General features: G+C 40.3%; 1 protein-coding gene across 1 annotated transcript; it reads right to left on the reverse strand.

The window, feature by feature from the left end:
- Window positions 1–5,942: 5,942 nt before the first annotated feature.
- Window positions 5,943–10,351, reverse strand: sb:cb81 (mRNA decay activator protein ZFP36L1). Its single transcript, XM_033630594.2, has 2 exons — window positions 9,965–10,351; window positions 5,943–9,298 (listed from the first exon to the last, which is right to left on the reverse strand). The coding sequence occupies exons 1-2, from the start codon at window positions 10,016–10,018 to the stop codon at window positions 8,087–8,089; spliced, it is 1,266 nt and encodes a 421-aa protein (XP_033486485.2). The 5' UTR covers window positions 10,019–10,351; the 3' UTR covers window positions 5,943–8,086.
- Between the last annotated feature and the right edge of the window lie 14,629 nt (window positions 10,352–24,980).

Consider the following 24,980-nt stretch of genomic DNA (forward strand, 5'->3'; position numbering starts at 1 on the left):
GTGAGAGGAATCAACAGATTAGGCTGTAGGCTAGGCTAACCATTTAGCTGTAGCTCTGGGATAATGTTAGCCAAGGCTAGGATAACGTTAGCATGTAAAAGTAGCCGTCACTCGAACTTAGACGAGAGGGAAAAGTAGTTGCAAACATGAAGCCAAAATGATTTTAAAATATCAAATTGAATTACCTGTCTAGCACAAAGCAGGCAACCTCCGCATCCCTTGTGAAATCCTTCTCCTTCAGGAGTTCTTTCCACCTGGAATAAGCAACGCCGATATTCACTCGCGTTTTGTCCCGTCCTCGCTTATCTGATCTTTTTCCTTTATTTGGTGGCGTGGTTTCCCTCTTACGGGGCAAAACATGTGTGTGGTCCTCCATTTAAAGTGCGACAGAATCATAAATGCACAAAGCAGGTTCACGCAGAAGCGCCCCAGATTGATCTTCACCTTAACCGTCTCCAGTGATGGCAAGTTCTAGGTAAACGCTTCCCTAGCCCAATATTGTTACCATCTGATTAAAGTTCAATTGATTTACACATCAAAGAGGGGCATGGGATTACATTTTTGTATGGCTTGAGAGGGCATGATAAATAAAACAAACAAACAAACCTTCTAATTCAGCATAACTGTTACAAAGAAACAACTAAGTACAATATAGTCTTCTTGTATACATTATACAGTGGTGTAAAATTACTAAGAAAATGGAAATGCTCACATAGCAGAATATAAATAAATGTGCCCTCACCTTTAGCAAGCACTTTCAAGACATATACATGGTTTTTCGAAATGGTGCCACCTTGACTTTACTTAACTCCCACAAATAACCATTTGTATATTTAATGGTGTAATTACTCACCCTGTGTTACATTGAATTCGTAAAGAAAACGTTGTTTTTCTTGCCTTTCTCCACCGTGAACAAAGAATCCAAAATGGACAAAAATCTTGATGAAATGAAGTCATATGAGTCCATGTTTAATGACAGCAAAACTATACCAAAACATTGGTTTACAAACTTTCACACTACTCCTGCAGTATAATCCAAGTCTCATTTATCCAATGGTATATTCAGTACTTCCCAAACATGCATTTTGGCTAAAACTCTATTGTATTTTATTTTATTACTGAGCTAAGATTGAAACCTATCTATGCTCTCTTCAAAGCCGGACTCTATTGACAAAAGCAGTAATATTACCTCGCAAAACACAGGAGCTGATGGTCTACCACTGCCCTGATCAATTAGTTTGTTTGTGTTGTGACTTTAATGTTTTAAAGAGTCGGTTTGGTTAGGCCAAAGTCAAACAATAACACAACAAACTAAATTACTGTGGCAGTGGTAGACCAGCAGCTCGTGTGTTTAGCAATGTAAAAATACTGTTTTTGTCTATGGAGTGTGGCTTTGGGGAGAGTTTAGATAAGTTTCACATTCAGTAGAGTTCCCTGTTGTCTGATGGCAAGGTAATGTAATGTGTTTAGGATGTACTTACTGTACAACTGGATAAATGAGACTTGGATCATTCTGCACAAGTTTGTTGTAAAACGCGGACCTCTATGACTGCAATTCATCAAGACTATTCTCCTTTTTTGGATTCTCTGCTCCCCATGGAGGCATTAAGAAAAAAGTTTCCTTCAGAAATTAAACATAACACAGGGTGAGTAATTGATATACAAATGGTCATTTGGAGGGTGATGTATAACTTAAACTCTCCCAACCCTTTGTTTGCTCAAAATGTTCAAATCTAAGACTCAGTGCTTCCTCTATGACCTTTTACACGGAATAGGTAACACATTGATTTCAGCTTTTACCTCAGCTTTGACTTCAACACAACTCTGCTGTTTGATTTTTGGTTTATCTGAGGACACACACACACACACACACACACACACACACACACAGCACTTGTACACACACCTCCTTCAAACTTTTCCTCAAACCCTCCTGAGCTACCCGTTAATCAATAATTCTTCTTTTTAACTCCTCTCTCTTTAAGCCCAGCACAAACCCTTTCCTGCTGCTGAAGTCTTCCAAATCACTTCATTCACCCATCCCTGTCCACACACAGGGAAGCCGCCCCTCACCCTCTCTCCCAGGATGATTCTAGTCCATTCCCATTGAGCTGCATTAGCATACAGATGTTCGACTGAAAAGGGAAAGCAGGGTAACACAAAGGGCCTGCATGACCAGGAGGGGAGGGAGGGGTCGAGGGGCTGCACAGAGATGGCCCTTGGCCTCTTTAGGGTCTTACAGACATACATACACACACACACACACACACACACACACACACACATATCCATGGGTATTGAATGGTAAGTAGCCATGGGGGTTGTGGGAGTCTGCTCCTGCTTCACTCCACTGTTATTCATTCACTAGAGGGAAATCCTCAGCCTGCCCACAGCTGAATGCCAACACACACACACACACACACACACACTCACACGCACGCACAGAGTCCCAACTGCCTGTTTTGCCGTTGAGACAGAATGCACACATATACATGAACCTTCTCTAACACATAACACAAACAGTACTGCAGATGTTTTCATGTCCAGAACGATATTCTTTTTTACAATATAAAATTACCAGTAAAAGCTGAAATCATGGGTAAAATAAAACATTTTTTTATTTTTTAGCTGATTTTCTGTTGGATTTAATTGCTGTTTAAAGGGTCTTTAAGTCTTCATAAGCTTGAAAAGTTTTTGTCACATGCAGCAAACATCTCCTCACAATCTACAAGCTACATGTCCTCTGAATATGCTGTTGGCAGCCCAGGCTCCACAAATGGCAACAAAAACACTTCACTTCTGTTTACGTTCAACAATGTTATCAAACACAATGGAGCTAGCTTGCCTTTTAGCCTCATTGTAGCCTGTAGCTTTAACTGCCTCTCTGGGCACCACATTCATGTGTGCGCTTGCACGAGACCGTGAGACATGGGCACCGCATTCATGTGTGTGTGCTTGCTTTCGCTGGTCTCGTGCTGGCTGGTTGGTGCAGCCTGGACCAAAATGTTTTTGTTGCCATTTGAGGAGCCTGGGCTGCCTACAGAGACCAGACTTTTTCACAGCATATTCAGAGGACGGATTGTGCGGATCGTTTGCTGTATGTGACAAAAACTTTTCAAGCTTAGGAAGACTTTAATGTCAGTGCTTGTATTTGAAGTCCTGTCAGGTGATTTGGGAGTGACAGCAGGTTTCAGTCTGATTTCAGTTAAATTTTGAGGTTTTTGTAATTAAGTTAAATTTTACATCTACATCTCAAACAGGCGTATAGTATTATTGACTCCATTATATCTATCTGACAGGATCTGCCATAAAAACATAAATTACAATGTGTTGATGTTTATTCAACTTGCCAACAGTAAAATTTGCTGCCATTAGCTGCAGAAGAAAATGTTGGCATTATAGGTTTCTGCAAACCACAAATACTTATTTCATACCTATCATATGAACTCACGTTGCATGTTGTGACTTTGTCATTGGGAGGTGGAGGGGAGGATGGTGGACAATGTGACACTGGTGGACGTCTGTCAAGCTGCAGTTTACTGTTCAAGACCAACAAACAACAAAACAAGTTTTTTTAGTGAGTTTTTGCTGCATTTCCAACAGCTTTTAGCCCCCAAACGGACATGCTTTGTAGCGACCCATGGCTGTTTTTCTGGTGTCTTTTTAGCCCCGAAATGTGGGTGGTTTTTCAAGATATTGCTGATATTGTAACCCTAAACACGGTCTTTCCCTAACCAGCACCAAGTGTTTTTTGTGCCTTAACCTAATCATATGTTTACCACAGTTTTGTTAAAACATGAAGTTTCAACATTATGCTTCATAATGACGCATAAATGTAATGCCTCCACAGAAATGTACAATGCCAACTGTTTTTCTAGTGACTGGGTTGCCACTATAGTTATAAAAATATGATCAGATTTTAAAATACAATGTGTTGCTGTAGATTATAACTGTCAGACAGTATATAAAATTAGCTCCACCTGCACCAGCTACAACAGTAAAATTGTGTTTACAGCTAACAGAGAAACACAGAAACACACACACACACACACACATGCATAGGGGTGGACGTCAACTTCTGCTCCACTTTGTGTGAATAGATGGAAATCAGTCACAAGTATCTCCATGCCTCATTGTGTGCTGGGAAGTCTTTGTTCGAGCATCTGTTGCCCAAACATTCTCCTCAGTGTCACTCACTCTAAATTGGTCTGTTCAGACGAGTTGCAACAAAACTCACTTCTCTTCCCACACAACACACACACATAAACACACACGGAGGGGAGGGCTGGGAGATTCCCTAAACGCAAGTAAGAGAAAGAGTTAATCTTTGTTCCTTTTGTGCGTCAATGAGACACAGATGATTGTAAAGGCTCTAGAAGCAGTGGCAGCGTTTTGAAGTGATGCTCGTGGGAACGCTTTGCCCAAAATGAACATTTGTGTTATTCCATCATGTTAACCACAAAGGTTTCCCAACTTTTACACAAAGAATCTAACTCACACCAGTTATATAAGAGTGAACTTATCAAGTCCAAAGACAAATTAAGTTTACATTGAAATCAGTTACTACGAAGAAACACTACATCCCACACCTCTCATGTTCATGCATCCTGTCATACTCTGAAAATACTTCTAACTATATCATACAACGAGACTGTACCTTCTCTGCAGAAGGTGTAAGTGCTCATGAGACATAATCTTGCAGAAAACTGAATAAAAATGTAAGAGGTAAGTAAGTTTTTGTAGAGATGAGAGAGAGTAGACGGGGATAATGTGTAACAGGTTATGCTTAAGCATGAACAGGGCGATGTGAGAACACTCCTGTAGACACTGTGTGGTTGATAGGGATCACAATTAATGTGAGAGCAGAGTGAAAGAGCTAAATGTCAGTACAGTATTTTTCTTGATTGCTAAGACATGCTTGATGATAATGGGATCAACTTGATCTTCATCATCACCTTGTCAGCACAGCAGAGGTCCTCTCTTGTAAATGTGTCAACACTTTTTCATCAGTTTTACACATTTTTCATCCTTTCTAAAACAGTAAACACAGATCTCATAGAAAGACCCAAAATTCTTTTAGATAAACTGTTAAACAAAAGACTACTAAATATCTACTGCACTTGTGTGAAACTCCTTTGCAAAACCCTTCATTCAGCAAGCAGTCCGTATGCATCTATAAAATATCATCTCTATGTTTCCATTTGCAAACATGGATCAAAAAGACCAAAGGCATGTAAGGAAAGAAAGAGGCCATGGCACTGGGGAACTGAGTCTTCAGTATTTTTGAGTTTGAAAAGTATGGAAACACGACATGGTCAAAACATCCATTGCTATTGCGGTCCAGGTACAAAAGCTGAATGGATGTTCCAGTTCATCTGGTCCTAGTGCTAACTGTAGGTCCTACGTGACAATGACAATTGATGGGCATGGAAAGACCGCCATACAAGAATAATAAGATGACAGTATTTCAACATCTTTCAAAAACTAAGGTTTAACAGGTTCAAGTTGACAGCTGTATTTTGTATTTTGATGTCTATTACCTAATGATTGGTTAAAAAAGAAGTTGTGTTGATTAATCAAAATATTTGCTCTTGTTGGACATTTTTAATGTTGTGTGAGTGTGAGAGCATCTTGCAACTAAAATGTGTCATTTTCAGCAGTGACTCTAAGTTTCAGCATGAGTGCAAACTGTTTTGAAAATGTAACTTCTGAATGGACAATTCAAAAAAAGTCTGGGATTTTATTCTTTTGTATATTTAGCTTCATGCTGTTTTACTCAACTTTTATTCTTTTTTTTACTATAGGCTAAGCTAATCATGATAAAAATAATTAAAAAAATAATTTGTTGGAAAATACCTTAAATTCTTAAACATCCTTAATTTGATCAAATCACAGACTTCATGTGCGCTAAAAATGACTCAAAAGTGCGAGATACAAGACAGTTTATTTCTGAAAGACTTTTATTTTGAAATAAAATGGGACAAATATATTAAGATAAAGAGCTAGGATATCAACATAACCCATGGAATGTAAACAATAAATGTACTTAAATTATGTAGAACACAACATCAAACAACACAATATATGTTTCGCTTTGAAAAACAAAATAAATAAGACTTTAAGTTAACAAAAGTTTCAAAAACGGCTTGCTGCCAGGTCAAGCTCATGGTAAGCAACAGCAACAAGAAACGTCTCTGGACTCTCTCTGGGCAGGTAGAGTCGATTTCATGACAAAAGCAAACAAAAAAATCTTGCCTGATTTTAGTTGAACTCACTTGATTTTACCTGCCCCTCAGAGCGTTAGCTAGCTAGCTAGCGTGCAACAGAGGTCGACCTACAAACACATTGTCATCAAGGCAACTCTGATAGATAAACATCAACTATAAACGAAGGTCACCTTTTCACCTGTTTGTTTACACCACAAGAGAAGATAACACACAGGATTTTAAAAAGGCAGGAATTTCCACACACTATGACCACAATGCAGTAATACAGCAGGCCTGAGAGACACTCATAGAAATAACACATGCACATTTATCTGTCTTTTGATAGCTGTGTAGCTGCCAAACTAATGGTCAAAGTAAGCCCACACTTTGATTTACCACTGCTGACTCACACTGAGGCTGTGAATGTGTGGTGAACCCCTCTTTCACCACCGCCTTGTTTTGTGTTTCGACAACAGCACAAATAAAAAAATGTTATTACAGTCAGAGTTGTGAGGCTTAGTGGAGAGGAGAGCAGACTCACTGTATGCTCACACCAACAGCACTAAGCATTTCTCATGCTCTGATTGAGGAGGCAGAGCATAGTCAGTAGGCATCTCTAGTTAAAGAAAGAAACCACTAACACATCAAGGTGCTTTTGATGAAAAAGCTCAGTGAGTCTTGATTTCTGCCAGGCCTTTAGCCAATAAGGCAACATACATATAGAATGCCAAAATATTTTTCTTCCTCCTTTCCTCTCCTCTCCACGAGCCTCCTTAAAGCTACTGGATAGCGTAAACCAAGCAGATGGACATCATGGATGCATAAGTAAAGCATAATTTCTCTGGTTTTATAAAAAAAAAAAAGCATAAATCACAAACTCAACAACTTATACAAAAAGCAATAAATAAGTCTACAAAAGTGTTAAGCTATAATAACAATAATCATAACACTGTATTTACCTGTCATGGTTAAAGGCTAGGCTAGGTGTTAACAGTACTAGCAGGTTAGGGGAACGCTAACATCAACTTTGGTAACTAGAGAGAGTCAGTGGGTTGCCTACACTTGTGCTATTTTTGTTGCTATGGCAGTTTAGCCAAATCTATGCCAGGCAGTTAAAATGGCTGACAAATACAATCAAATGGCTACAGCCATACAACCAAGCCATGAATCAATCAGTGACAGCATATAGTTATTTCACCTTGTGGACAAGAGGTTTCATACAGTGGGAGAGCCCTAATATGACTGGAGAAGTGCTGCAGGCTGGCATCACTATTAACAGTTTGTAAGGAGGAAATTAAGATCTGTGAAAAAAGCAACATTGCTATATTAGCAAAGTGGATAGCACACCAGTCATACATAGGACAAACAGCATTCATCTTAAAATCCTTAAATCAGGGTACAGGAAATTCTCACACAGAACTTCCACTGAGTAGGAATAGCATATTGGCAAATGCTACATGAAGTACCCTCAAAGTATTCTCTAAAAATGGGTATACAACAGTATACATCAGTAACAATGACATAGAAGAACAACCTTACAAAAATAACAATAAAACAAAAAAAGAAGTCAGCTAAAACTGGACAAACACTGAGCAGCGCTACAACTGCTTGGATGAGAAATGCAATATGCACAAAGTTAGGTACGTTTACCTGGCTGGATTTAGGGAGGCACTGAAGCCCTAATGTTTTCTTCCTTTGTGACTTAGATTTTAACCATAATTGTGATAATCAAGTTTCTGCTTTATTCACATCCTATATCGTGCTGCAGTTTTGTTTTTGGAATTGGGACACAAAATCAAACATCAAATCCTCGTCACATTGAGTTTAACAGTTAGTGCATCTATCCCCGATTAAATTCAGCCCTATAGTAAAACCCTTCCCTACTCGTCTGTAACAGAGAGCCGGCTGAAGATGGGAAGGCGTCTGCCCTCAAAGCTCGGTGACTCTGTGCCGCTGGAGGAAGAGCTGAGGGAGCAGGAAGAGGTGTAGCCTTCCTCAGAGAGGGAGTCAGCTGAAGAGCAGCGCTGAAGGCCAGGGAGGCTGCTCAGGGAGGTTGGCAGCTGCTGGGGGAGGTGGTAAGGGAGGTTTGGATTTTTGGAGGGGAAAGTGGAGGGTGGACACCTGGCGCTGACAGAGTCGGTCACAGCATAGAATCGCAGAGCTGAATCACTGCTGTCTCCTGGTAGGTCACTGATGCCAGAGAAGGGGTAGGGACAATGCTTCAGGGTCCCTGGCTCAGGGAAGAGAGGGGAGAGGAGCTCAGGGCTCTCTGTGGAGGATGGAGGAGGGGATACAGAGGAAGCCCGGGTGAAGAGGAGGGAGGAAGGCTGCGACTCCTCAACTGGTTGGAAAGTTTGTGGAGTGGAGGAGAAGCCTGCAAAGCTGAGGCTGTGACGCAGCAGAGGAGGCCTCATCTTCTGTTTCTGTGGAGGTACGCTGGCATTGCCAGCAAGGAGCTCATCAGCGTTGTGGATGAAGTGGCAGCGGGCACCGTACGGACAGAAGCCTATCGTGTGGAAAGTGCGGCATGGCTCCGTCTTGTACTTGGGGTGCCTGCTGAGGCCTCTCAGCTCGTCAATTCCGTGGGCGAACTGGCACTTGGCACCGTACTTGCAGGTCCCGCTTTCTTCAAAGGTGCGGCAGAGTTCGGTCTTGTACCGAGTAGAGATGTGAGGTGAGGGAGCAGGGGGTCTGGAGGCAGACGGGGAAGCAATGGAGGAGAGAGAGGTGTTAATGCAGAAGCCTGGTGGAGGGAGCAGCACTTTTGGGGACATGTTAGCCATTTTATCCTCTCTGCCTCCCAGGCTGCTGACGTTGCCCTCGATCATGCTGACTGACCGATCAACTCTGAAGGGGATGTGGCTGAGCGAGGAGCGGGGAAGCTGACTTTCCCTACTCCACTGCTGGTTGTTGAGCCCCCAGCCTACTGGGTCAGTCACCTCAGAGCTGCTGCTGTTGAACTTGGAGTTGGGGAGGGTCACAGGGCAGAGAGAATGGCGACGCTGGAAGCCCAGGACTCTTTGACTGTGCTGCTGCTGTTGCGGCAGTGAACCAGTAGCCGAGCCACCTGTCACCTCCAGGCCTTGGAAATTCTGTCACACAAAAGGAGAGAGGAGAAGAATAGATGTGAGCTTTCTGCATTCCTGGAGCACTGGAGCGACACTGGCAGAGTCGTGTTGAAAGGAGATTTAAAAGCTGCAGCTGAAGCAACCGCAGTAATTTACCTTAAAAGTTGGACTATGTTTTATCTTTTAAGTGTACTAAATAAGGCCTTGGACCTAAACACGTTCATTTTCAGTTTATTGAATAAAAAAAATAGATATATGTTTGTGCTGAATCTGGGCTTAACTGTTTTGCAAACTAGCAGTGGGATGCACAAAGACAAAAAAACTGTATTTTATCATGCTTTAGTTTAAGCCACGATACTTTTACATGTAAAAATACCTTGCAGATTATAAAAGAATCTTGTCAGAACACGTGCTATATTGCAATAAATATTATTATTTGAACAAAAATGGGTTTTTTTTACCTAAAAACCAAACATGTGAAACTATAAGACTATTCTTGCAGTTTTAACATTATTGTTAGGCTTATTGAAACAAACTTCCAAGCCTTTTTAGATGAAATTTACAGACTCATAACAATCTAGATTTTTCTAAAACACACTGAAATAAATTACTAATGAGGCCATATCTGTAAATGAAGTTAGGATACATTAAAAAAAAAAGTAAAATAAATTTGTCTTTGGTTGCACTCACCTTGAAGAACTCCTCATCCAGTTCCAGGAAAGGCGTTAGAAAGTCGGAGGGCATAGTTTGTTCCACTGTCCTCGCTGAGTGAATGAGCTGGGTGTCTGATCCCACAGTGGAGGAAGGCTGGGGAGGACAGAGTGTTTCTGGGTCTGAAGTGAAGGAAGACGGCTGGTGTGTGGGGAGCTGAAGTGGTGGAGAAAAGGGTTGAGGGCTTAAAGAGTTTCAGTTTGGCCCTCTGAAGAGGGAAGAGAAGCTGCTTGTCCCAGGAGTTGAAAGAGGGGTTTTTTGGGAGGGAAGGGGAGAGGAATCAAGTCTGGTCCGTTGAGAAGGAGACAGGGAGTTGGGAGAAAGAGCAACGTGACCCTCGGAGGAAAGTTCCTCGACCATCTGTTGGAATCTGCTTAAATAGTTGGGGAAACCCACCCATACACACCCACCCCCTGCCTGTGTTCGTCAGGGGGCAGGGCAGGGAGTTTGTGTGTGTGTATGTGTTAATGTGTGTTAATATGTGTGTGTGTTGGGGGGGATGGGGACCTGCATTGTAATGGTGTGCTGGGGGGCAGGGTGGGCACAGAAAGGAGAGGAGGGAGCTGAATGAAGCTACTTTTCTACCCATTCATTACCAAATCCTTAAAGATGCATTCTTCTTTTTTTAAAGTGGCCGTCCCCTCACTTTGTTTAGGGATCGATACAGCTGAGGAGATAATGACGAGTGTTGCAAACACCAAACATATTTACTGTCATTAGTGAGGTAAAAATGCGGCAAAGTTGTTAAAAACTATTTAAAAGTCTATTTGATAAATAAAAACTGTTTTTAATATCTCTTAGTATATGTTTGGTTTTCAGGGACAATCAACCCTGATCAAGACGATCAAGCTGAAAGTGAGGGAAATAATCACAATATATGGGGCAAGAATTGTGCAACATGATTTTTCCTTTTAATAGATACGTTCACAGGGGACTTGTCCCCCTCAGCATTTAAAACATGCATTTGTCCCCCCAAGTAAAAACATAAAATAGCAGACGACTGTTACGTTGACAAAATTAAGGACATTTACACCATAAACTGATGCAGAAAAGGCACAAGTCGGTGCATAACAGTTCAGCACAATGCAGGAAATTTGGTCAGAGGATCCCCAAAACCCATGTTTTACATGGAAACTGACAATACAGTTGATTTATACAGGTCCCAAATATCCTTACAGTCATGCAATTTCTGAACTTGCAGAAATTGTTTCTGCACTGAACTTGCTTTAACACCTGCTATAAGATCCAGCCATGTTGTTGGCACTGCATTCAGCTTCTTGATGGAAAAGTTTAATTCCAACATGATATCAACTACTAACAAGCAACCCAGTCGCCTTTTGTCATTTGGAGGTGGAGGGGATTGTGGATATCATGTCATTTATGCAAGATGCCTGCTGAGCTGGATACCACTGTTCAAGACTAACAAGCAACAAACTGATTGTTTTATAGTGCCCTGTCACTGTTTTCTCATCAGCAATAGTGCCATGAAAGAGGAAAGAGCTACAAAAGGCATTTGTTTATTACTGCAACGTCACCATGTTTCCTGCTGGGATATTGCCACAAAAAGCAGGTATAAAACATGATCTTTTCCTAACCATAACTAAGTGTTTTTTATGCCTAAACCTAACTACACATTAACCACATTGTTGTCAAAACGTAAAGAAACATATACCACTGATGCACCAAAATAGTGCATGTGCAAAGGTTTTTTTTAACCCTGGGAAAACTAAAATAGACCATGGACTTCTTTTACTATTGTTAGTAGTTCAGAGCTGTGTACATGGTTTTGTAATTTCCTGGTGTGTCATGTTCGCTGTCACGGATGGGCAGGGAAACAGAATTAGTAAATGGTAACAAAAGCAGCATGGAGGCCATTGAAAATGTAACAGTGGTTACTTGTTTTATATAACCTGAAGTCATCAAATACTACCACTTGGTCATTAAATTTCGCATTAGAAGTTGACAAAAAACAGGCATCCTTTTGGGATGGTACATGATGCCGTCAGATGGTGTCAATTAATGATGCCATTGGACCTCATCAGTTTTGCGTTTTGAAAAAGAATGTTTGCATCTAACGAGCAGAAACTGTACATTGCCTGTGAAAACGAAACTGTATTTTGAAGACACAATGCATATAACAAGCATAAATTGACATGGTGTCCCAGAATGTCAACAACAGACAAACCCAGGATGCCTACCATGTAACATGTAGACATGAAAGTCAGCTGACCAAGGAGTGGTATGTGACGAGCTGGGTTTGTTTTATATTCGTTACTTATTCAGCCTGCGACAGACTCGGTGCAGAGTAAATTGGAACAATGTCCGTGCACTGCTTGGACAAAGACAGACAGTATCTTGGCAGCCTGTTACTGCATATCTCTGGCAAATTGGCTAAAATTAGCACGTTGACCCAGGTGACGTGTTTTCAAACCTTCCAGTCAGAGCCGATCAGAGCTGGAGCCGATAAATACCGGTTTCTACTGCCCAGGTGTGAGTGGCTATGGTAACCTTTCCCATTAAATAAAAAAGCCAGATGTTAATGGATGTTAGTGGGTTTTTTTGTGCACTGGGTAAGGAGCTATAAAGTTTCAGTGTATCCACGGCATAACTTACAAAATTTAATGGATTTGTGATTTGCTGAAACATATAACGCCAATAGTTTTTCTGGCAACTGGGTTGAAATAACAAACAATCTGCGGCACTCAGAAGAGTAATTGTAGTCTCTACATGTCTGTGTCAGATGTGTGCTCCATTGTCATCCCAAAGCCATGTCGATTGGAGTGTGTACATTAGCAGGCATGGTGATCTACCAAGCATATTATGACCAAGTCATAAAAAATCTTTAGAGATTTTGTATGAATTAAAGTGTCACTGCTTTCTCCTTTTCTATTTTACATTGATGGCCTTACATTTACGAGAGATAGGAAAACATCCTGCTATGTGGTTCAGTGGTGATCTAGCCACTCCTTTAGCAGGGAAGGTTTCATCAACACATTACATTGTTGTGTTCAAATGCAAATTGAGGTCAGTAAGAATGGTTTAAAGGTAGCAGAGTGGGAAAGTGTTGACTGTTCCACAGTAACACATGGGACAAAACAAGCTTTTCTGAATGGGATGATGTGGGATTTCCAACTTGGGTCCACGATTGTGCACTCAACCTGACTTTTACAAAAACTTATTGATGACAACACAAACGTGTCACCTGTTGATGGAGACTTGTAGATCTATCAGTAACCAAATCTCAATGTTCTGGATCAGATTGTAGAATGTATACATAAAGTTGTCACTGGCAAGGTTGGGGATTTCTTCAATAAACACCAGATCAGTGTCTGCCATGTTGAACACTATCAAACAACCTTTCAATGATGCTGAAATGCAAAAACCCTGTTAAGTAATGCCACAGACTGAATTACAAAAGTCTATCCCCAATCTAAACCTTGTGCTTGTGCATGGTTACATATGGAGTTTTTCCAGTATTTGCGAGGAGAATGTAAATCTGCTCCATTCTCCCAGTCACTTGGAGAGGCAATCATTGTCTCTATTGATGGCCTCTACACAGAAGATGCATGTCAAGTTCTGTTGTCAGTCCTCTAACCTTGCAAAGGTGTGCTTGTCCATTTGTTACTGTCAAATAACTAAAAAGAAGACATGTCAACCAGTGAAGTCTCAAAAAATAGTGCTTTTCTGGAGTGCTGACTGGTGTTAATGTTGAAAAACAGAACAGAGGAGAACTCTGTCAGCTTCCACCACTGCCTCAGACCAGTCAGTGTGTCTTTTGTGTTAGCAAATGATTGGTGCAGCTGTTTTTATGTGTTTTAAATCTTTGCTATGTTTTGTGCTTGACTGAAAAGATTTGGACAGACAAAAATTGATCAATTCAAAACTTTTTTGGGGGGGTATTAACCTATTTAAAGCATTTTGCATCCATGGTGAGTTCAGGTTCCAACTGTCACTGAGCTCACTGATCACCTTGAGTACACAAAAGCAGTTTGAACCTGTTGTTGTGTATTGTACCACTGACACTTTTACAGTGGGAGCATTGATGCATTTCAAACAGTGTGCATTGTGTCTCTGTATGGACACTGCAGAGACGTTTCAGACGGTGTAAATGGCCCTTTTTACACAAGCTCCTTTTCCACTGCACAAAAACCAGCTAACACCTGCTAACAGCTGGCTTTTTAATGCAATAGGAAAGTTTACAATCAGCATTCACACCCGGGTGAAATTACTCCACAGTAGTCAAAGGTATTTATTGGCTCCAGGTTCAATTGGTATTGATGGAAACACAATACCTGGGTGAATGCGCTTATTTTAGCTACTTTACTGGTGACATGCAATGACGCACCACAAAATACTGTTCATCTCTGCCCAAGTAGCACTCAAACATTGTTCCAAATTAGTCAGCACTGAGTTTGAAAGAGAGACTGAATCAGTAAGAGATACATAAAAAGATGTAGCCATGGTCACATTCTCTACTGTTTACTGACCTGTTTTCTGGCCTGTCCCTGACATCAAACATGACACATCAAAAAAAAAAAAAAAAAAACATAGAGAGAAAGACATACTCATCTGCTGCAAAGCCATGTACACAGCTCTAGTCTACTGGCAATTAGAAAGGAGTCTATAGCCTATTTTTAGCGGGTTTACCTGTGTATGAAAAACCTGTGTACACATGCTAATTTTGGTGGAAATGGGGTATAGGGCTGCTACAATGTCACTTCTTCATGCTGCCTTAACATTTTTACACAGAACCAAACAACGGCAGCATCATGCAGCCCCAGTGTGTGATTTTTGACAGCATGCCAGCATTGCCGAATCAAAAGAAGCATAACGAAAGTGACATGTAACACAACTGCACTGGCTGCTGGTGTGACATATCAAATACGCCTCAGCAGTGCTTTATAAACAATAAAATGGCACTGACATAGCAATAACAATCACTCACCTTCCCTGTTGTATGGCGGCTGATCTCGTCCTCTCCTCGGAGTGTAAGGAGCTCCTGGAACTCATTGTTTTCCCAATTTGCGGACATTTTCAGCTGCTGTTCTTCTTTGAATTAGCTGCTAACTGCTACCACCTAGTTGTCACAGTGAATCTCCTGCAGTGGATTGCATGCATAACATGTCCTCCAAACGTCACACCCATGCTCCCCATGATCCCGTCCTGCCAGCTGTCCCATTTATAAAGACATTGTTTGCTGCTGTTGCTATCTCTGATTCTGGAACACAATGATGACTCACTAAATCACAAATGGTTTTGTTGTTTGTTGGTCTTGAACAGTGGTTTGCAGCTTGGCAGGTGTCTCATTTAGGTGTCACACCATCCACCATCCCCTCCACCTACTGATGACAAAATCAGCTTACATACTATATCACTTTAGAGACAGCAATATGACACATATGAAATGTAGAAATGTAATATTTGGTTTGGTTTTCAGAAACATACAATGCCAACATTTTCGTCTGTTGACTGGGTTCCTACACCTATACTCATTTAAAACAGTCAAATATAGATATTTAGAAACTAGAATATATTCATTATTTTTGCCAGATGACTTTGCCATCATAAAATTGATTGATGAACATCTCAGCACAGCAGTGTATGACTTACCATTTACCTTGTTAACAGGTAGCATTTATGAGCTGCGATCAAATCACCATTTTATGCCTCTTCAGTTGTCTGACAACAGAAACATGAAAACGTAAATTATAGAGTTTATATATACATGATGAGTTTGGTCCCATTGCTGACCAGATGTTGGCTAAATTGAACAGTGTTATTGTTTGCTGACTGAAATAGAGCGAGGAAGAAGAGATTGTTTCAAATTGTATGGCACTGAAAGGTCCATGTACACCATTATGTTTCTACAGTAGCCCACAAAGGACAAACCAAACACTGGCTCTAGATAGGGCCATTCATGCTTTCCAGGCTACCATAGTTAGCAGCCCACCTGCGACGAGCAGCGTCAGAGAAACACTGAGTTGTCATGTGAAACAGCTTTATTCATTGTTTTACTGGTTTAAATTACCTGATCCATTTTGGAGAGGAAGTGACATTTGCAGATAATTCAGCTCCTATTAAAGACCTCCTAACTGAAGGAATTCTAACCAGGAGAAGTTTCAGCTGGTTGTAATCTGCAATACTTACTGCTAGAAGCCACCAAATCCCCTTAAAGCTTACACATTGTTCTTTTAAGAGTGGACGGTGGTCCTGTGCAGGTGCATGATGTCTTCATATCGTATCATCATCATATAAAGCTGACAGTGTAATCTAAGGGAAAGTATTACTGAACCAAAAATGTATTTCACTTGCATGTGTTGCCAAAAGTTTGATGCTTGGCTTGTCCGTAAAATGTGAGTGACAGTTCATTTTGAAGAGGCTGCAAAAACAAACTGTAAAACACACAACAGACATTTCTTATCATAATGCCTCACGGATACGTTACTGTAGTGTGTGTGTGTGTGTGTGTGTGTGTGTGTGTGTGAGCATTCAGGGTTAAATAACTGTAATCCAGTGTGGTTTCCTCCCTGTGGTCGGTTGGTTTGGTAACAGACCGACTGTCGTTATGTCTCTTTTTTTTTCTCTCCTTGTTTCACCCTCTGTCTTTTTTTTACTGTCTATCCTCTTCAACACTTTTTTGTTTTTCCATTCTTTCTCTCCACTGTATTTAGTATAGTATATACTTGTATATTAGTCAAGTTATTTATTGGTGGAATAGATATATCTTACCATCACCCTCTATTCCCTGAATGTTCTTGTATTTTCACGCAGATGAATCATCTCTCTGTGCCTGTGTGTGTTGGTGCGGTCTGGTCTAGTGACACAGCACTGAATCTGTTTTTATATAACCAACATAACTGTCTGTCGCTGTGGGATGTGTGTGTGTGGGTGACTGAGTATTTAGGTGTTTTCTTGGAGTTCTTGCAGCTGCAAAAATGAATATGTACAGTGCATTGCTATAATGAATTGTCATGCCATAAGATGATCATGTAAATATAAGTCTTTATTTCCACTGATTGTTCCTATAAAGTGTGACTGAGCCTACACCCAGTTCAGAGAGCTGGTTGTAGACATCAGTATTTATTGACAGTGTTACTGTAGTACTCTTACTGGGCATTGTAGAAAGATTTCAAAATAGTTGCAAGTAATATTGTGGTTGCTTGAATACTTTTTGATACTTAACTTTTTTTTTCCAACCCTTTCGCCAGAAAAAATGTTGACATCTTACGTTTCTTAAAATCAGAGATCCACTAATGTTTGCATCTTATTATGTAGCAGATAAACTGAAACTTTATGTTTCAACACCGCTGGTTGGTGTTAGTTAGGGAAAGATCATGTTTTTGTTTAAAATACCCATTTTTGGGGGAACAATACCTGCTGGAAAAACATTGTTTTTTGTGCCACTATTCTTGCAGGAAAAGCAGTGACTGGTTGCTACAAAACATTCATATTTGGTGCCGCTGGAAAAACAGCAATACCTCACTTAAACACAATCAGTTTCATTGTTTGTTGGTCTCAAAGAGTGGTCTGCAGCTTGGTAGGTGTTTGGCCTGGGCAACACATCATCCACTATCCCCTCCACCTTCCATTTTAGGGACGCTGATGATACAAATGAAACATACAAATGTAGCGTATTCTTGGTTTGCAGAAACGTACAATGCCAACAATTTCTTCTAGTAACTGGGCTGTTTTTTTTCTCTAAAGAATATGTTTCCGTGCAAATAAAATAATATTTAAAAGTAACAAAATAATTATTTAAATGAGGTCATGTCTGACCAGAGAATAAGAAAACAAGGTAGGGAATATGAGCAAGATCTTGTTGACTACTATAGTCACAATTTGGAGAGTGTTAATAAGCATTGAATTTGGATTCATAGCCCTATCTTGCACACAGGAAATGCCACACTTTTTTCATACCTCTGCCGTAGCTGAAGGTATTATATTTTTGGGTTGTCTATCCGTCTGTCTGTCCCATTCTTTTGAATGCGATCTCAAGAATACCTTGAGGGAATTTCTTCAAATTTGGCACAAATGTTCACTTGATCTCAACAATGAACTGATTAGATTTTGGTGGTAATAGGTCAAAGGTCAAGGTTACTGCGACCTCCAAAACATGCTTTTGACCATAACTCCAGAATTCACAAAACCTCACACAGATTACATTTTATATCCAAAAGGTCAAACGTCAGCATAATTTTTTGCATAAAACACTTTTCTGGCAATTTCTCAATGTCATATCTCAGGAACAGAAGGGGAGACATTTGGTCAGATACTGAATGGGTGACTCTTAAAACTGCCCTGATTGTATAGATCTATTTGCTGCCTGGGGAAGATGTGTGTGAAGCATCCACGTTTTCACAGACATGGATGTAAACTGTAAGAAAAGTTTGACTGGTATACAAAGGCATATATCTCTGGGGCTGTAATTCTAATTATATCATGTTTGTCTATGAAATGCAAAGTTGCACATTTGAATGTTCTTTAGATAAGTTCCACCAAATAGAGAGACATGTGTTTTCTTGTGCAACACTGTGTAGACAAAAATCCTCTCATTAGTTACAGTTGAGAGTCAAAAACTTAAAGCTATAGTGCGTAACTTCTGTCGCCTCCCAGCGGATAATGCGTTATTACAACTAATAAGCCGGCGGCACTTCCATGTACACAGAGTAACACTCGCCACACACCGTGTACATACAGTAACACTCACCAGTCGCCACACACCGTGTACACACAGTAACACTAGCCAGTCGCCACACACCGTGTACACAGAGTAACACTTGCCTTTGTGGTAGGATCCACTTCTGAACCGTGTCTCAGCCGCTTCTCCTCCATGTTGCTTTCTCTTTCTACCTGCACTCTACCTCTTGCTATGACACTCTCCGATCTTCCTCCCCCTCCCTTCTTGTTGTGAGGAAGCATTTCCTGTGCGCCAGCGCGGGAATGTCGCCGGTCGACACGCATACTAAAAATGATATATATTGAAAAATACCGCGAGATGTTAGAGGGGCCGATTGGCTTAATCAGCATTGTGTCATCTCCTCTAGTAGTGGCTTGGGTGAAACGGACATTTATGGACCTGTAGAAGTTACGCACTATAGCTTTAAAAATATACTGACACATTTCAGCTGAGCAAAACCTCCAACTGGATCACAAATCACCTTATTAAATGTGATAGAGTGGCATTTATTACAGAGCTCTGATAAGGTTAGAGATTAATATCAGGGCTAAATACCACCACTATGGCAAAATTATATCTGCATAAAATCATGATGATAGTGTAACTTTGGCTGGGAAATATCACGTGCCGTGTCAGTTAGCAGTGGTTTGGGTGGAGACAAGGGAGGAGCGGGTTTACAGAGGCTGGTACAACACAGAAACACAGTGTCGGGTATGTTTTATGGTCTGCAGACACATATGAGATGTAATATCTTATAGATTACATAACAAACACAAAAAACATAAACTTTTAACAATAAACAAATGACTAAGAAATTATCTGAAGAATTTTGGTTAGAAATGATTTAGAAAAGAAAAGTCTTATAAACTAAATGATACCAAAACAGGAATAACAAACAAAAAAACCACTTAAAGTATGAAGCTTAACTTATTTGAGTGGTATATTAATAAAGTTATTCTGAACACTGTAGACTTCTTTCTGCTTTGTCAAATGAACACAATCTGAAAACCACCACATGCACTTAAACATAGTCTTTCTCTTTTCTTTCTCTCTCTCTTTCTCTCTGTCACACACACACACACACACACACACACACACACACACACACACAGCATGGTTGTCGGCCCCCTGTCTGAGCCTGTCTTGGCCTCTTTGTTGAGGCCAGCATGACAAGAGCTCCATTGTCCAGAAGCTGCTCCATATGTTCCCATATACACCACAGTGAATTATTAAGGACAATGCCAGCACACAGAATCTGATCTAACTGTCCTCTGTGGCTTAATCAAGGACCACAGCTCATCCTGACACTCACATGGCTGAGCTGCATATGGTAAAAAAAAAATGTTCTAATAGATTTGCCACTGCAACCCTCTGCATTTAAAAAATGAATACTGACTGGATGTGACAATCTGATAACACTGGTTTTATGCTATGGTATATGTTTTTAATTATTTCAACTTTATTTCCTGGACATTTGATTTTGGTATCACTGATGGCTTATAAATCAGATCTGTAGTTAATTGAAAATGTTTAATGATTGCAACTGGAACAGAACACTGACTTTAAGATACCAGGTTTTAAATGTATAATGAAGAACATATCTTGGATTTCCCACAAAGCATAATCCTCAAGTCATCATTAGTGGTGCATGCAAAATAATTCAGCCCCTCCAGGATGTTGCGATCGCAACTATTAATACAAATTAAGCCAAAGAAATCTGTCTGACCTTGCAATTTGTCCATTTACCACAACTTCACTGTAAACGTGACTAAATCTAGTTTTATTGTAGAGCTGCGTGTTGATTTGCTAAGCCCCTCTTTCTCTGTTTACCTTGAGACTAGGCTTTTGGAGCAGTTTGCCTGGGACAGAATCACACGCACACACACACAGAGCCCTAACTGTTAGCATCACACACCTATGGTTACCTAACGGTTATTAATAGGTTTAATGTCAAAGTCTAGCCGTTTTGGAGTCGGTGTGAGATTAACGGCTCAGTGTTGAATGTTAACTGCTGTGGAACTTCAGTCAACACGGCAAAATATGGGGAAATATAGATTCTTATTCTGTGGAAAACACTGATGGTTAATAACAATAATATCACAATTTGTGATTCCATCAAACTATATTTGGGATTTTCCATTGACCTACAATTGTATTGCAATAAAACACCTATAAACATCGCAGCTTGCATTGTAGTTTTTTGCATTGTGCTGTGAGATCAGGCATTTCCTAACTGTGAACCAAATTCAGGTGATTCCCAGATGTGTTGGGTTGGTGGTACTTTACTCAGCCCCTCCAGGATGTTGCCATGTCGGGATATTAACAGCTAACACAAATTACAACCCATCCCTGTGAATTCTAGATGACCTCTCAATTTTTTCCAACTTTTGTTCAAACTTTTCCGCAAATCTGACCAGTAATTATAGGTTCCTGTAAACCAATCATAGCAGGCCTCTGCACATCAACGCCAAATTCACTTCCTTGTTTCTGGTTGTGAAGGTACAGATGTGTCACATGAACGTCTCACATTTACCAACAAAAATTACTGCTAAAGTCTGTGCATGGCAATTCTCTTATATTCTGTACAAAAGCAGGGGTAAACTGTTTTGCACCGTGTGCAATATTGTGGTGAAACACAAAAGTCATCAAAAAATACTTTTTTTAAAACCACAAAACACACCCACAAAATGACTTACAGATATAGACAACAGGCAGGAAAAATCCCCATGACAGAGGTTGTTGCATCCAGATTCATTGCTCATGCTGAAAGAATCAAGGTGAGTTAGATTAAACATGCAGGTTAGTGGTAACGTTAGTGTAGTATAAATCACACTCAAAACAGTGCGGGTTTTTTCTCAATGGAACCAGTTCATGAATAATACAAAAATATCACAACAAATTTTGCTTGCTTACGCAATTTAATTGCAAAAGAAAAATGCCTGAGAAAAAATCACAACATTGATCACATTTTTTAAAGAAATGCTGCCATTAAATCAGCTTTTAGGCTGCAACAATCCCAAAAACAGCCTGCGAAATCCTGGAGGGGCTCTTGACTGCTAGAGCGCTATGTTACCACTTTCATTTTTCTGAGGTTTTGGTTTTTGGTTCTGGTGTGAACTCAACAGCAACATGTTCTTCCAAAACCCAGTTATTCAGTCCACATACCTAACTTAGAGGTTTTAAGTAGAGTTCTTAAAGAAAAGTCTGTTGGTTATCAATGAATAAGCAGGACGTTGTCTCTGAAAAGGCATTTGTTACTAGTAAGTTCTTCAAAAAACCTTTAATTGCTGTGAATGCATCCTCTTAGATTTAATGTTGCAGTTCCACATGAGGCCAATGAGCTGTTTATTTCCTATATGAAAACAATTCATGCCTTTAATATTCATCATCATCTCCTCCCGGGCTGCCCATTGTAATGGATATCAGCTGCTTTAAGTCATTTCCATGTCAGGGTGGATCTGAGTGGTCGTCAAGTGCTGTGTTTGCAAAGCCACAGTCTATTGTTGTAACCTGCTGTGTTTGTTTGTTGTGGCGGTACTCTGCGCCCATTTTCCTACGCCAATTGATGTGAATGAGGGCCATTGCCACCAGATGTCCACCACCTTATTTCCTTCACAATAGGACACCTCAATGTTGTATGAGGCCCCATTCCCACCAAGCAGTCTAGTACGGTGCAGTTCAATTTGGTACATATTTTTCCGTTTCAACTGTGAAAAGTTGTGGATGGTACCAATGGAACCATTCCTCACCCTCCCCATTTCTGGTCACCTGTCTGTTGAGGTATGTAGGACACTGATCTGGTAATAAAACGGTGGAGCTGTGAACACTGCAGTCCATTGATTGGTCAGTAGTGAACGATCACTCTTGCTCAGGGCTGAGCTGTGGCTGTTTTTGAGGCTTATGTAACCGTGTAACCATGTAACTGTGTAACCATGGCCAGTCTTACATATTTTAGTAAATAAAACTATAAAATGATATGACGTATTGCTGGTTCTTGCAGCAGCTTCAGACTGCACAATTCCTGTATAAAAAAGGCTGTTGACACATTGGGCAACAACCCAACTGGTCAAATACTGTTGCTTTGTCAATGGACGATGGCGTCAGGCATTGACGCACAGAAGCACCCTTTGCAGTGGTATGATAATAACTGGACCGCAGCAGTTTTTAATGCCACCACAGCTACCCTGGTATAAAGAGCGAGAAAGTCCATAGGCCCTCTGTTTGTTTCCCATGAGACACCAAAAGTCAATGGAGTTATTTTAATGACAGTAAGTAGTAAGTAAGTAGTGTGCAAGTACGTGTAGCATGCTACGCCAGAGACATATATCACATGACATATGTCACGGGACGTTACTTAATGTAAGTAAGAACTGAACTTATTTTAAGCCAGACTATGATGTTTTTTCTAAACCTAGCAGGTGCTTTTGTTGCCTAAACTTAAGGGAAAAAAAACAAAAAAATGAAGTGTTTAACGTATGTTGTAGGTTTATTTTGAAAAAGACTGTATTTATGTAATGAGCAGAAACTGTTCATTTCCTGTAAAAGCGAAAATGTATTTTGAAAAGACACAATGCAGGTAACCAGTGTAAAGTGATGGAAATACAACACATGGGTGGACGTGCTAATTTTAGTCCCTTTGCTGGTGTGATGCAATCACAGGCCGCCACAAAATATCATCCATACCCTTCCAAGCAGTACTCAAACATCATTCCAAATTAGTTAGCACTGAATTCTAAAGAGAGACCGAATAGGTAACAGATACATAAAGAATCTAATTGGTGTAACATTTTCACTGGCCTCCATACTGCTTTCTACTCTTTACTGACCTGTTTTGTTATGATGATGAATGTGACACACACAAGGAGTCTGTACTCTAGTTTCCTTGTATTTAGAAAAACAGCGTACTCTCACTAGTTTTGGTGGAAAAGTGGTATATATTTCTTGGTTTCCAGCAAAGGAAGGATTCAGGTTCCAATTTCACCAACTTTATCTGCTGCTCTATTTGTTCCCTGATCAGGCCAGTGTTTTAGCTTTGCTGTTTTATAACTAAGTTAACAAAATTAAACACAGCTTTGTTGTAATCCATCTTTTATTCAAATATTTCATGTTTTAAAACATCCACTGCTAATCATCAGCAGTTGAGGAAGAAGCTGACAAGAAGTCATTTTTATGACTGAATTTGTAGCAAAATAACACCTCTATCACACACTGTTGATATATGTTTATTCTGTGCTGAGAGACTGAGTGTTTTGCTTTTTTTGTACCCAGGGAATGAAACCTTCAACACTGACAGTACTCTTAGTGCCAGTAAAACCCACAGGACCACAGCAACTCTATCTGCTCTTTAGCTAGTGATTTATGGGTCTTTTTGTAAAGTACCAGGAAGTATTTTCAGCCCTGATAGGAGTTTTTAAACGGCTGATTAAATCAAAAAGTTATAAAGATTAATGGTGACTACAGTTGAGAAACGAACATGTCGTTGAAGCTGAGAGATGAATGGTGACTCCAGGCAGTTAGTGACTGTTATACAGAGGTTGATAAATCACTGTGCCGGGGTTTGACTCCAGTGAGGTCGCACAAACAACCGTGTCACAACAAGCTGGTGAAGGAGGATATTTCACTTTGTCTTTGGCCTTGTTACAGCCATCAAGCCAGCTTCATCTCATATTGCTCCTCTACCCCTTATTTGACCATAGCATGCTCTCCTGTGTGGTAAAATTTAATTATTTTTTTTATCTCTTGTCCTGTATAATGTCCTTCACACACATATTCACACTCTCTCTGGATTTGCCTTTTGACAAAAGGATCTGCAGTGTTGCAGAAAGAGAGGATGACTGGCAGAAGCTATAGATGTTACTGGATGAAAACACTCACTTCAGCCTTGATAACACAATGCTGCTGGGATTTCCTGTACTGTCTTTCAACCCTCAGTTCAGATAAGGAAAAACTACCCACCAAGAAAGAAGAAACCTCATGAAGAGCAACTGAGGAGGGATCGCTCTCCCTGGGTGGACTGTCATGCCATAGATGTCGTATGTACAGAAAGGACAAGCAGAATAAAATAACATATATATAGATTGTAATCATATGTGAAAAAGAACTTATATAGATTAGTTTGGTGACAATATGATTGTACCTAATAGCAGTCACTGTACCGTTGGCTATGACATGGAGGTCTGTGTGACCAAAACCTGTCATTCTGTATGATGTTACAGGCAGCATCACGCATCACAATGGCGTCTCCAGACTTTTTCACGCCTGTCCCATGTACTCAGTGTGAACCTGCTCTCATCTGTGAAGAGAACGGGGAGCCAATGG

The sequence above is a fragment of the Epinephelus lanceolatus genome, chromosome 4 (assembly GCF_041903045.1).
Source record: "Epinephelus lanceolatus isolate andai-2023 chromosome 4, ASM4190304v1, whole genome shotgun sequence".
Classification (NCBI taxonomy): Eukaryota; Metazoa; Chordata; class Actinopteri; order Perciformes; family Serranidae; genus Epinephelus; species Epinephelus lanceolatus.